Here is an 11,536-nt window from a genome sequence, read left to right as displayed (position 1 = left end):
AAAATTTCTTCCAGTGCAATTGAGTCTTTTTAGATAAATCAGGAAATATCCAAATTTTCTCTCCCAAAAACAAAGAATTATGATTATGAAAGAACAAACGCATCACAGAATCTTTATCTTGAGAAAAAAAAAAGACTAATAAAGCAGCCCATCTGGATTCAGATTCAAGAGATTGTCTAGCATAGTAGTCAAATTCAGGGTATCTAAAGAGAGACACCTCCAATAGCTTGATTCCCATCCTGAGACTCAGTTCTTCTGCCAGAAGGAAGAAAATAAATCTTATTTAGTGGAGGAATCTCAACTTTTGGCCTTTTCAAAATGTCCACCAGATATTTTTTTAAACAGGTCCAGTGGTGTCATAGTTGGAACTGGAGGAAAATTGATCACCTCAAATTAAGATGTTTAGTATAGTTTTCCAAAATCTGAAGTTTTTTTTTTTATTTATAACAAGCTTAACTTGTATTAAAGAATTCTAAACCTGACTCATCTGGTTAACTTGATCAGATACCTGTTGGATTTCTTGAAATTGTATAGTGGAATTCTTCCCGCAGTTTTGAATTTTGACTGCTGAGGCCTGGATTTATCAAAATGCACTAAATATCGCAATGCGATAGAAAAAGGGGCGAGTTTTATGGTAATAGGCAGTTTATCACAATTTGCGCTAATACCTAAGCGAAGCGCTAAAGTTACAGCAAATTGCGATAACTTTTTCGCACTTTGAGATAAGTGCCAGAATTGTAGTACTTACTACATACAACCACTGGGGGGACCATGTTTACTATGAGAGAGAGAGAGAGAGAGAGAGACTGTGCTTCTAGGATTGTATTTTTTAACAATGACCACGCCTCTTGCACACTTTTTACCTTTGCAGCCACACCTTTTGCTTCAGTGTTTACTGAAGAGGATGTTGGGGAGATACCCGTATCAGAGAAGGTTTTCATGGGGAATGATTCAGATGGACTGAACCAAATCATGGTGAACCTAGAAGATGTGGTAGGCCTGACTGACAAACTGAAGAGTAGTAAATCACCTGGACTGGATGGTATACACTCCAGGGTTCTGAAGGAAAACAAAAATGAAATTTCAGACCTATTAGTAAAAATTTGTGATAAATTGCAGGAAGACCTTCTGAGACTGGAAAATTGGGCATCCAAATGGCAGATGAAATTTAATGTGGATAAGTGCAAGGTGATGCGTATAGGAAAAAAATAACCCATGCTATAGTTACACAATGTTAGGTTCCATATTAGGAGCTACCGCCCAAGAAAGAGATCTAGGTGTCATAGTGGATAACACATTGAAATCATCGGTTCAGTTTGCTGTGGCAGTCAAAAAAGCAAACAGAATGTTGGGAATTATTAGAAAGGGAATGGTGAATAAAACAGAAAATGTCATAATGCCTCTGTATCGCTCCATGGTGAGACCGCACCTTGAATACTGTGTACAATTCTGGTCGTCGCATCTTAAAAAAGATATAGTTGTAATGGAGAAGGTACAGAGAAGGGCGACCAAAATGATAACGGGAATGGAACAGCTCCCCTATGAGGAAAGACTAAAGAGGTTTTAGGACTTTTCAGCTTGAAGAAGAGACGGTTGAGGGGGGATATGATAGAGGTGTTTAAAATTATGAGAGGTCTAGAACGGGTTAATGTGAATCAGTTATTTACTCTTTCGGATAATAGAAAGACTAGGGGCACTCCATGAAGTTAGCATGTGGCACATTTAAAACTAATCGGAGAAAGTTCTTTTTCACTCAACCCATAATTAAACTCTGGAATTTGTTGCCAGAGGATGTGGTTAGTGCAGTTAGTGTAGCTGTGTTTAAAAAAGGATTGGATAAGTTCTTGGAGGAGAAGTCCATTGTTGCGTCTGTCAGACTCAGACGGCTTCGTCCCACATACCTCACCTCAATATTTGCTTTCTCTACCAGCCTCGGGAAAAATGGTGACCGCCGCGTCTGCTTGCCGCACTCTCCGGCGTCCCTGGAATGGCTATGGCCATGATTCACCTAAGGCCCTCATAGGGTGTGCGTGCTACCCATGTCTTTATTCCACCGTTGGCACGAACCTCGGGGGCGTCCCCCTCGAGGATGTCACAACATCCAGGTATTTAGGCTGCCCATTTGCTGATTGACTTTGAGTTAGCAAGGATTGGATTCGTCCGTTCTAAGCTGCTCTGCCACTTCTTGCTGCTGCTGGAAGCTCTCTCTACCCTCCGGGGTTCTATTAACTTGGGTACCCGCTCCTCGGGGGCCCTATGCTTCTTTCCAGGTGCCTATCCAGTATCCAGGTACTCACTCCTTGAGGGCTTGAGTTGTCTACCTTGGTGCCTGCTACCAATACTTCTACCTGCTGGGAACTCCACCATTACAGCTACAAGAGTGAGTAATCTAACATCTACCAGTCTGTCTCATCTACAGCTCCTCATTGAAGATCTGCATCGGAGCTCCCTATACCACCATTATGGGACGGGTCTTCTCAGCCGAGGACCCAAGACTGCTGCTGCAGGAATCTACTCACTACTGCCACCTCTGGTGAACTCTACAAGCTGCACAATTTATTTATTTAAAATCTTTTCTATACCATCGTTAAGTTATATACCATCACAACGGTTTACATATAGGCACGTATAGTAATGTTAAAATTGTATAGGGTAATACTTTCTATCAAAGTGCCAATAAGGTTCCAATTACATAATTTCAAAAATAAAGACTATTTGATGAATATCATAAATCTTGTCCATTTATACGTGTAACAGATTTACTTTACATGTATAATTCTTTTGTATTGTATATTTTATCTAATGTTAGCGGTGAAATAATAAAATAACAAAATATGCACATGGGGCAGATTTTCAAAGGGATACGCACGTAAGATACGCGGGTACCCCCCGAAACCCTGCCCCAAGCTCCCCCTGCATGCGCCGAGCCTATGTTGAATAGGCTCGGCGGTGCGCGCAAGCCCCGGGACGCACGTAAGTCCCGGGGCTTTCCTGGGGGGCGTGTCGGGGGTGTGTTGCGGCGGCGCCGCAGGCGGAGTTGTGGCCCGGGAGCATTTTGGGGGCGTGGCCGAGGCCTCCGAAACCGCTCCCGGGCCGGGGAATCGCGCGAGTTACGCCTGCCTCAGGCAGGCGTAACTTTTCTAACAAAGGTGGGGGGGGGGGGGGGGTTAGGGAGGGGAAGGTGTGGGGGGGCTGGAAGGAAAGTTCCCTCCGAGGCCGCTCCAATTTCGGAGCGGCCTCAGAGGGAATGGAGGCAGGCTGCGCGGCTCGGCATGTGCTGGCTGCAGATTTTGCACAGCCTTGCGCGCGCCAACCCCGGATTTTAAAGGATACGCGCGGCCACGCGCATATCTATTAAAATCCGGCATACTCTTGTTCGCGCAAACAAAAGTACGCGCGGGCGTACTTTATTAAAATCTACCCCATATTGAACTAAGTGCTATGTGCTGATGTTCTTCTGCCTGCTTTATTTATTTTCCTATTCTCCGTTCTCTTTGTAAAACGCTTGTTTGAAAAGCCAGGTTTTTAAACTTTTAAAAAAAGTTTGAAATTTCTCTGTAATCTGATCTCAAGGGGCATGGTATTCCATAGCATAGGTCCTGCTAAGGATAGTGCCCGCTCTATAACTTGGGTCAGTCTTGCTGTCCTAACAGAAGGGGCGGTTAGAAGTGCTTTGTTAGCCGATAAGATTTCTCTGTGGGACATATACACATAGTGCTGTGTTCAGCCACTCTGCTATTTCGTCATTAATTTATGTATTGTGCATAGTGTTTTGTATTGTACCCTATGTTCTATGGGTAGCCAGTGTAATTCTGCTAGTGTTTCAGTAATGTGATCTCTTTTTCTTTTATCAGTAAGTATTCTTGCGGCAGAGTTTTGTAATATTTGGAGTGGTCTTATAGTTGTATATGGAACATAAGAACATAAGAAAATGCCATACTGGGTCAGACCAAGGGTCCATCAAGCCCAGCATCCTGTTTCCAACAGTGGCCAATCCAGGCCATAAGAACCTGGCAAGTACCCAAAAACTAAGTCTATTCCATGTTACCATTGCTAATGGCAGTGGCTATTCTCTAAGTGAACTTAATAGCAGGTAATGGACTTCTCCTCCAAGAACTTATCCAATCCTTTTTTAAACACAGCTATACTAACTGCACTAACCACATCCTCTGGCAACAAATTCCAGAGTTTAATTGTGCGTTGAGTAAAAAAGAACTTTCTCCGATTAGTTTTAAATGTGCCCCATGCTAACTTCATGGAGTGCCCCCTAGTCTTTCTACTATCCGAAACACTAAATAACCGATTCACATCTACCCGTTCTAGACCTCTCGTGATTTTAAACACCTCTATCATATCCCCCCTCAGCCGTCTCTTCTCCAAGCTGAAAAGTCCTAACCTCTTTAGTCTTTCCTCATAGGGGAATTGTTCCATTCCTCTTATCATTTGGAAGCCCTTCTCTGTACCTTCTCCATCGCAATTATATGTTTTTTTAGATGCGGCGACCAGAATTGTACACAGTATTCAAGGTGCAGTCTCACCATGGAGCGATACAGAGGCATTATGACATTTTCCGTTTTATTCACCATTCCCTTTCTAATAATTCCCAACATTCTGTTTGCTCTTTTGACTGCCGCAGCACACTGTATCGACGATTTCAATGTGTTATCCACTATGACACCTAGATCTCTTTCTTGGGTTGTAGCACCTAATATGGAACCCAATTGTGTAATTATAGCATGGGTTATTTTTCCCTATATGCATCACCTTGCACTTATCCACATTAAATTTCATCTGCCATTTGGATGCCCAATTTTCCAGTCTCACAAGGTCTTCCTGCAATTTATCACAATCTGCTTGTGATTTAACTACTCTGAACAATTTTGTGTCATCTGCTAATTTGATTATCTCACTCGTCGTATTTCTTTCCAGATCATTTATAAATATATTGAAAAGTGAGGGTCACAATATAGATCCCTGAGGCACTCCACTGCCACTCCCTTCCACTGAGAAAATTGCCCATTTAATCCTACTCTCTGTTTCCTGTCTTTTAGCCAGTTTGCAATCCACGAAAGGACATCGCCACCTATCCCATGACTTTTTACTTTTCCTAGAAGCCTCTCATGAGGAACTTTGTCAAACGCCTTCTGAAAATCCAAATATACTATATCTACCGGTTCACCTTTATCCACATGTTTATTAACTCCTTCAAAAAAGTGAAGCAGATTTGTGAGGCAAGACTTGCCCTGGGTAAAGCCATGCTGACTTTGTTCCATTAAACCATGTCTTTCTATATGTTCTGTGATTTTGATGTTTAGAACACTTTCCACTATTTTTCCTGGCACTGAAGTCAGGCTAACCGGTCTGTAGTTTCCCGGATCGCCCCTGGAGCCCTTTTTAAATATTGGGGTTACATTTGCTATCCTCCAGTCTTCAGGTACAGTGGATGATTTTAATGATAAGTTACAAATTTTTACTAATAGGTCTGAAATTTCATTTTTTAGTTCCTTCAGAACTCTGGGGTGTATACCATCCGGTCCAGGTGATTTACTACTCTTCAGTTTGTCAATCAGGTCTACCACATCTTCTAGGTTCATCGTGATTTGATTCAGTCCATCTGAATCATTACCCATGAAAACCTTCTCCATTACGGGTACCTCCCCAACATCCTCTTCAGTAAACACCGAAGCAAAGAAATCATTTAATCTTTCCGCGATGGCCTTATCTTCACTAAGTGCCCCTTTAACCCCTCGATCATCTAACGGTCCAACTGACTCCCTCACATGCTTTCTGCTTCGGATATATTTAAAAACGTTTTCACTGAGTTTTTGCCTCTACAGCCAACTTCTTTTCAAATTCTCTCATAGCCTGTCTTATCACTGTCTTAGATTTAACTTGCCAACACTTATGCTTTATCCTATTTTCTTCTGTTGGATCCTTCTTCCAATTTTTGAATGAAGATCTTTTGGCTAAAATAGCTTCTTTCACCTCCCCTTTTAACCATGCCGGTAGTCGTTTTGCCTTCTTTCCACCTTTCTTAATGTGTGGAATACATCTAGACTGTGCTTCTAGAACAGTATTTTTTACACAATGACCACGCCTCTTGGACATTTTTTACTTTTGTAGCTGCTCCTTTCAGTTTTTTTCCAACAATTTTTCTTATTTTATCAAAGTTTCCCTTTTGAAAGTTTAGCACAAGAGCCTTGGATTTGCACACTGTTCCTCTTCATCATTAAATCAAATTTGATCATATTATGATCACTATTGCCAAGCGGCCCCACCATCGTTACCTCTCTCACCAAGTCCTGTGCTCCACTGAGTATTAGATCTAAAATTGCTCCCTCTCTCGTCGGTTCCTGAACCAATTGCTCCATAAAGCTATCATTTATTCCATCCAGGAACGTTATCTCTCTAGCGTGTCCCGATGATACATTTACCCAGTCAATATTGGGGTAATTGAAGTCTCCCATTATTACTGCACTACCAATTTGGTTAGCTTCCCTAATTTCTCTTAGCATTTCACTGTCTGTCTCACCATCTTGACCAGGTGGACGGTAGTATACCCCTGTCACTATAGTCTTCCCCGACACACAAGGGATTTCTACCCATAAAGTTTCAATTTTGTATTTAGTCTCATGCAGGATGTTTATCCTGTTGGACTCTATGCCATCCCGGACATAAAGCGCCACACCTCCTCCCGGGAGCTCCTCTCTGTCATTGTGATATAATTTGTACCCCGGTATAGCACTGTCCCATTGGTTATCCTCTTTCCACCATGTCTCTGAGATGCCAATTAAGTCTATGTCATCATTCACTGCTATACATTCTAATTCTCCCATCTTACTTCTTAGACTTCTGGCATTAGCATACAAACATTTCAAAGTTTGTTTTTTGTTTGTATTTTCATTCTGCTTTTTAATTGATAGGGATAAGTTAGAATTTTTTTTAGCTCAGGTGAGTTTTTAGTTACAGGTACTTGGACTATTTTTCTAATTATTGGAACCTCACTGTCGGGATGCCCTAATTCTAATGCATCATTAGTATCCTTTGAAGATACCTCTCTCCGAACCATGCGCTGCTGAGCGACTGTCGGCTTTCCCCTTTGTTCTAGTTTAAAAGCTGCTCTTTCTCCTTTTTAAAGGTTAGAGCCAGCAGTCTGGTTCCACCCTGGTTAAGGTGGAGCCCATCCCTTTGGAAGAGACTCCCCCTCCCCCAAAAGGTTCCCCAGTTCCTAACAAAACAGAATCCCTCTTCCTTGCACCATCGTCTCATTCACGCATTGAGACTCCGAGCTCTGCCTGCCTCTGGTGACCTGCGCGTGGAACAGGGAGCATTCAGAGAATGCTACCCTGGAGGTTCTGGATTTAAGCCTTTCTACCTATTCATGAAAGAATAAATTAATTTTTGTTTTATTATATGATTGGATCTGATTGTTTTCTATACTTGCGCATTTATAAACTGCAAAAATATAAATAAATTCTGATTAATAGGAATTTTTAATGCTGGTAAGTGCTTGAAATAATTGAGGTAAAATGTTTTAAAAGTTTCACTCATGATGCAGAATGGCTGTTGCAAATTACTTAGAAAGCCTTTCTAGGGTGCATTATAAAATGGCGGTGGGGCCGGAGGAGCGGGAGGAGAAGCAGCGGCGCCGCGCGCGCGCGGTGCCGCTGCTTCTCCTCCCCAGATCTGCCGGCAGATCTTGGGGGGGGGGGGGTGTCACTCCCGCGCCCCCCCCCCCCCCCGAGATCTGCCGGCAGGAGCGGGAGGAGAAGCAGCGGCGCCGCGCGCGCGCGGGTGCCGCTACTTCTCCTCCCCAGATCTGCCGGCAGATCTCGGGGGGGGGGGGGTCACTCCCGCGCCCCCCCCCCCCCGAGATCTGCCGGCAGGAGCGGGAGGAGAAGTAGCGGCACCTTCTCCTCCCGCTCCTGCTGGCAGATCTCGGGGGGGTCACTGCCGCGCGCGCGGGAGTGACACCCCCCCCCCGAGATCTGCCGGCAGGAGCGGGAGGAGTTAATGGAGCCGGGTGAGGGTTGCGGGAAGTCGCGCTTACGGCGCCGGGAGGAAATGGAGGTGGGTGAAGGGAGGGACTGAGTGGGAGGGAGGGTATCAATAAGAAAACAACTAGTAGCTCTTCAGACCTGCATGCCTACAGCCCACCCATGTTAACCTTGTGCCCACCCAAAAAATCAATTCTGGCTATGCCCACTGAGCTAGAGTGGAAGGGTGGTATGGCCTCAACCTTCAAAATTGCGGGCAATTTTTAAATAGCTTTGGAAATTGCCCTCCCTACCATTCAGTTTAGATCAAAGCTTTATACATTATGAATGATTCTGGAGTGCATATCATTTCTATAGTTATGGCATACAAGAATTAAATAGAAGTGTGTGAGGGGTCCGTGAAAATTCTTGAAGTTGAAAAAGGAATTCATATTCCTTGAAAGGTTGGGAACCTCTGAACTAGCAGGTTAAACCAGACCTAGTATTGTCCTACATGAAAATAAAATAAAAACTACAAATCCGTGCGTCCAAGGAACCATAGCCAGGCGTAATCAGCCTCCTCGGTTGACCAGGCTCTTTATACCAAATACTTACTCTAGGATAGAAAAAAAAATACGGAAAGCTCAGAAAAAAGTAACAGAGGAAGAGTCGCTGCCTGTACTTTGTAGTCCAGCCAGTTACGCTCACGAGCGAGGGAGCACGTCAGCCGCCCACAATAAGGAAACTACATTTCCCAGGGTGTGCAGCGCACAGTCCATGCTTATGTCACTTCCGGGATTCCGCTTCCGGGGATGGGAGAGGCGGAGGTAAGCGGGTGACGGCCGGATCCAGGCGCGGTCCCGGGCCGCAGCGGGAGGATGGAGGCTGTGCCCCGCATGCCCATGATTTGGCTGGACCTGAAGGAGGCCGGCGAGTTCGGCTTTAAGCAGGCAGTGAAGCAGGTGAGGAGGAAGCGGGGTGGTGGGCCGGGCATTCTGATGTCGGGGCGGGAGGCATGCGCGGAGCAGCCGCGGGCTCAGGCGGAGCGTGTACGAGCAACTCGCTGATTTCGTATATCCGCTCCGCTGCAGTAGACTCCAGCTGCTGCCTTTTCCAACATGCGAGAGGCATCACGGCCCAGGTCTCAGGATTCTGGTCACGGGAAGGATCCCGATCACCGACAGCGTCAGGTGATCCCTGCGTCACTAGTCATCCAGCAACGTACCGACAGGATCACGTGATCTCTCGGGTAACAATCACTGACCAAGGTACGGACTATCCACAGGGTTGCAGGAAGGGCCTGAGTAATGGTGTTATGCTCCTTAGGCGACCTTTCAGTCTTGTGACTCTCCCTTCACCCTTCCTCCAATTAAATTTCAGGCTTAGCCACGCCCCTCTTTCCCAGATTTTGATCATTAAATTTAAAAAATCACAATGTCCCCCATCACAATTCCATAAAAGGACACAGGGAGGACAGTTTTCAAAGGTCCTTTACCTAGGTAAAAGAGCTTTGTGAAAACTGCCATCCTAAAAGTTCCTGAAAGTTTGTAAGGTTTAAAGGGAAAGTTTGCTCGTCCTTTCCTTTGAGAACTGTTATTGCAAAGTCCACAGGTTTTGTGTCAAAACATACAGTTTTGAAAATGGGATGGAAAATAGCATAAAGAATGAAGCTGAAAAAAAATCATAGAGCAAAAAATATTAAAATTGTTCATATTCTGCTTTTCCTGGAAATGCCAAAGTGGATAATAATATATGTTGAGCATTTTTTTATTGTAGCTAAAGCTTCTGTTGCCAAATTGAGGGGCTGAATCAAAGTGTGCCCAGCCTAACACACAGATTAATGAGTGGTTGGGCACATGTTTTAAGAACATAAGAAATTGCCATGCTGGGTCAGACCAAGGGTCCATCAAGCCCAGTTTTTGGATGCACTAGACTAACACCTGATGCTTAGCGTGTCCAAAATGCAGGTCCAAACAACTGTATAGCTGATAGTACTCATAACATGTAAATTCCAGGTAGATGAGGCTATTAGCTTTTACCACCTGATGCAGTAAATCCCCGGGTACCCAAAGCACACTTCTTATCATGGCAAATTTAACACCAGCCCCAGAGCCTGTGTTAAGTCATTCTTCGAGTCATGGGCTTATGGAAAAATCCAAAATATTGTACTCTGTGGCTTATACACAGAGAACAGTATATCTACTGCTTTTGTTGGTTAACAATAAAGAATGAATGAAATGGATCGATTACAAAAAAAAAATTCTGGATGTACAATATACAGGCTGTAGGCTGATTGTGCCCCTTGCTATTGTAGGTGTATATTGTGCATCCCGAAAAACTTCTTTTTTTTGTAATCAATCCATTACAGTAATTCGTTCTTGAGTGCCTGTAGCAATATGTAAGTGGCACAGCCACGTCTCCTGGGCATCCAATGCATTTGAGCCCTAGGGTCGTGCAATTTCTCCCTAGCATATCCCTTTAAATATAGCTTTGGGTGCCCAGGACGCGTTTAAAAAAAACCAGGTGTTCAGTTTGGATGCACATTTTTACGTGCATCTTATTGCATCGGCCTGTGAGTGATCCCCAAATGTGCTGAACATGATGAAGAAATCTGGAAAATCAAACAGATCAATGCAGTGAATTCAAATCCCAAAGAAATGAGCCAAAGTCCACAAAATGGATGAACATTGTTTTGTGGACTTTGGCTTTTTTTCTTTTAGACTTGAAAACACTTCACTGATACTTGTGATCTTCCAGACTTATTCATTGTGTTCAGCATTTTTGGGGAGCACTCAATTTGGCAGCAGTGGCTTTATCTAGCTACATTAAGTGTGTAAAACACTTTTGCTCTCTCCCCTGCCCCGCCCTGCCCCACCTTTTTTTAATTTGCCATTTGGGGTTAGTAGTTTTTTCTGTCTCCACTAGTATTTTTGCATATTGCCCTTCTATTAAACTTTATCTTGCATATGTGTGTGTATGTATACACATAATACAAGTATATGCTAGAAATTATTTCACATTGAGTAATGTCACCTGTGATTTTAGGACTGGATACAAAAAACTCAAGAAATGTATAAAATTTAATACATTTTAATACATCTGTACTACATTTGCTGAAGGTAGTCTCTGAAATGGCTGGTTGGCCTGAATTAGGATGCTTTTCCTTACTATTCACCATATAAAACATTTTCAATTTCTTTTGTCCCCTCGATAATAGTGACACAAATTCCCCTTCCTCTATTACCAGGCACATTGTGAATTAGCACAAAATCCTGCTAAAAAAGTCACTTATAGCAAATCTGCCATACCAAAACAACACTAATTCCCAGAATCCAAACAGCAACAACCCTACCTATGCAAATATTAAACTGGGTCCTGGAACAGCATTACTCTTCTTCACAGCAGGGAAAAGCATTGGGTTGAGAACCAGGGTTCAAATCCCACCTCCCCGGTGATACTCCTTGTGACCTTAGGCAAATCACTTTATCTCCCATTGCCTCAGGTAGCCACATAGGGCCTGATTTTAAAAAGCATTTACTCGAGTAAAAACCAGGTTTACT

At 43.6% G+C, this 11,536-nt stretch overlaps 1 protein-coding gene across 1 annotated transcript in view; it reads left to right on the top strand.

The window, feature by feature from the left end:
• The first annotated feature begins 8,761 nt into the window (after window positions 1-8,761).
• Window positions 8,762-11,536, top strand: part of PTPN23 (protein tyrosine phosphatase non-receptor type 23) — a 227,711-nt gene continuing 224,936 nt past the window's right edge. Inside the window, exon 1 of the mRNA XM_029588197.1 lies at window positions 8,762-8,938. Within this exon, the coding sequence (XP_029444057.1) occupies window positions 8,855-8,938 (84 nt within the window). The 5' untranslated portion in view covers window positions 8,762-8,854. The remainder of the gene's footprint in view (window positions 8,939-11,536) is intronic.

The sequence above is a fragment of the Rhinatrema bivittatum genome, chromosome 2 (assembly GCF_901001135.1).
Source record: "Rhinatrema bivittatum chromosome 2, aRhiBiv1.1, whole genome shotgun sequence".
NCBI classification, from domain to species: domain Eukaryota; kingdom Metazoa; phylum Chordata; class Amphibia; order Gymnophiona; family Rhinatrematidae; genus Rhinatrema; species Rhinatrema bivittatum.
This window is presented reverse-complemented; position numbering and strand designations above follow the sequence as displayed.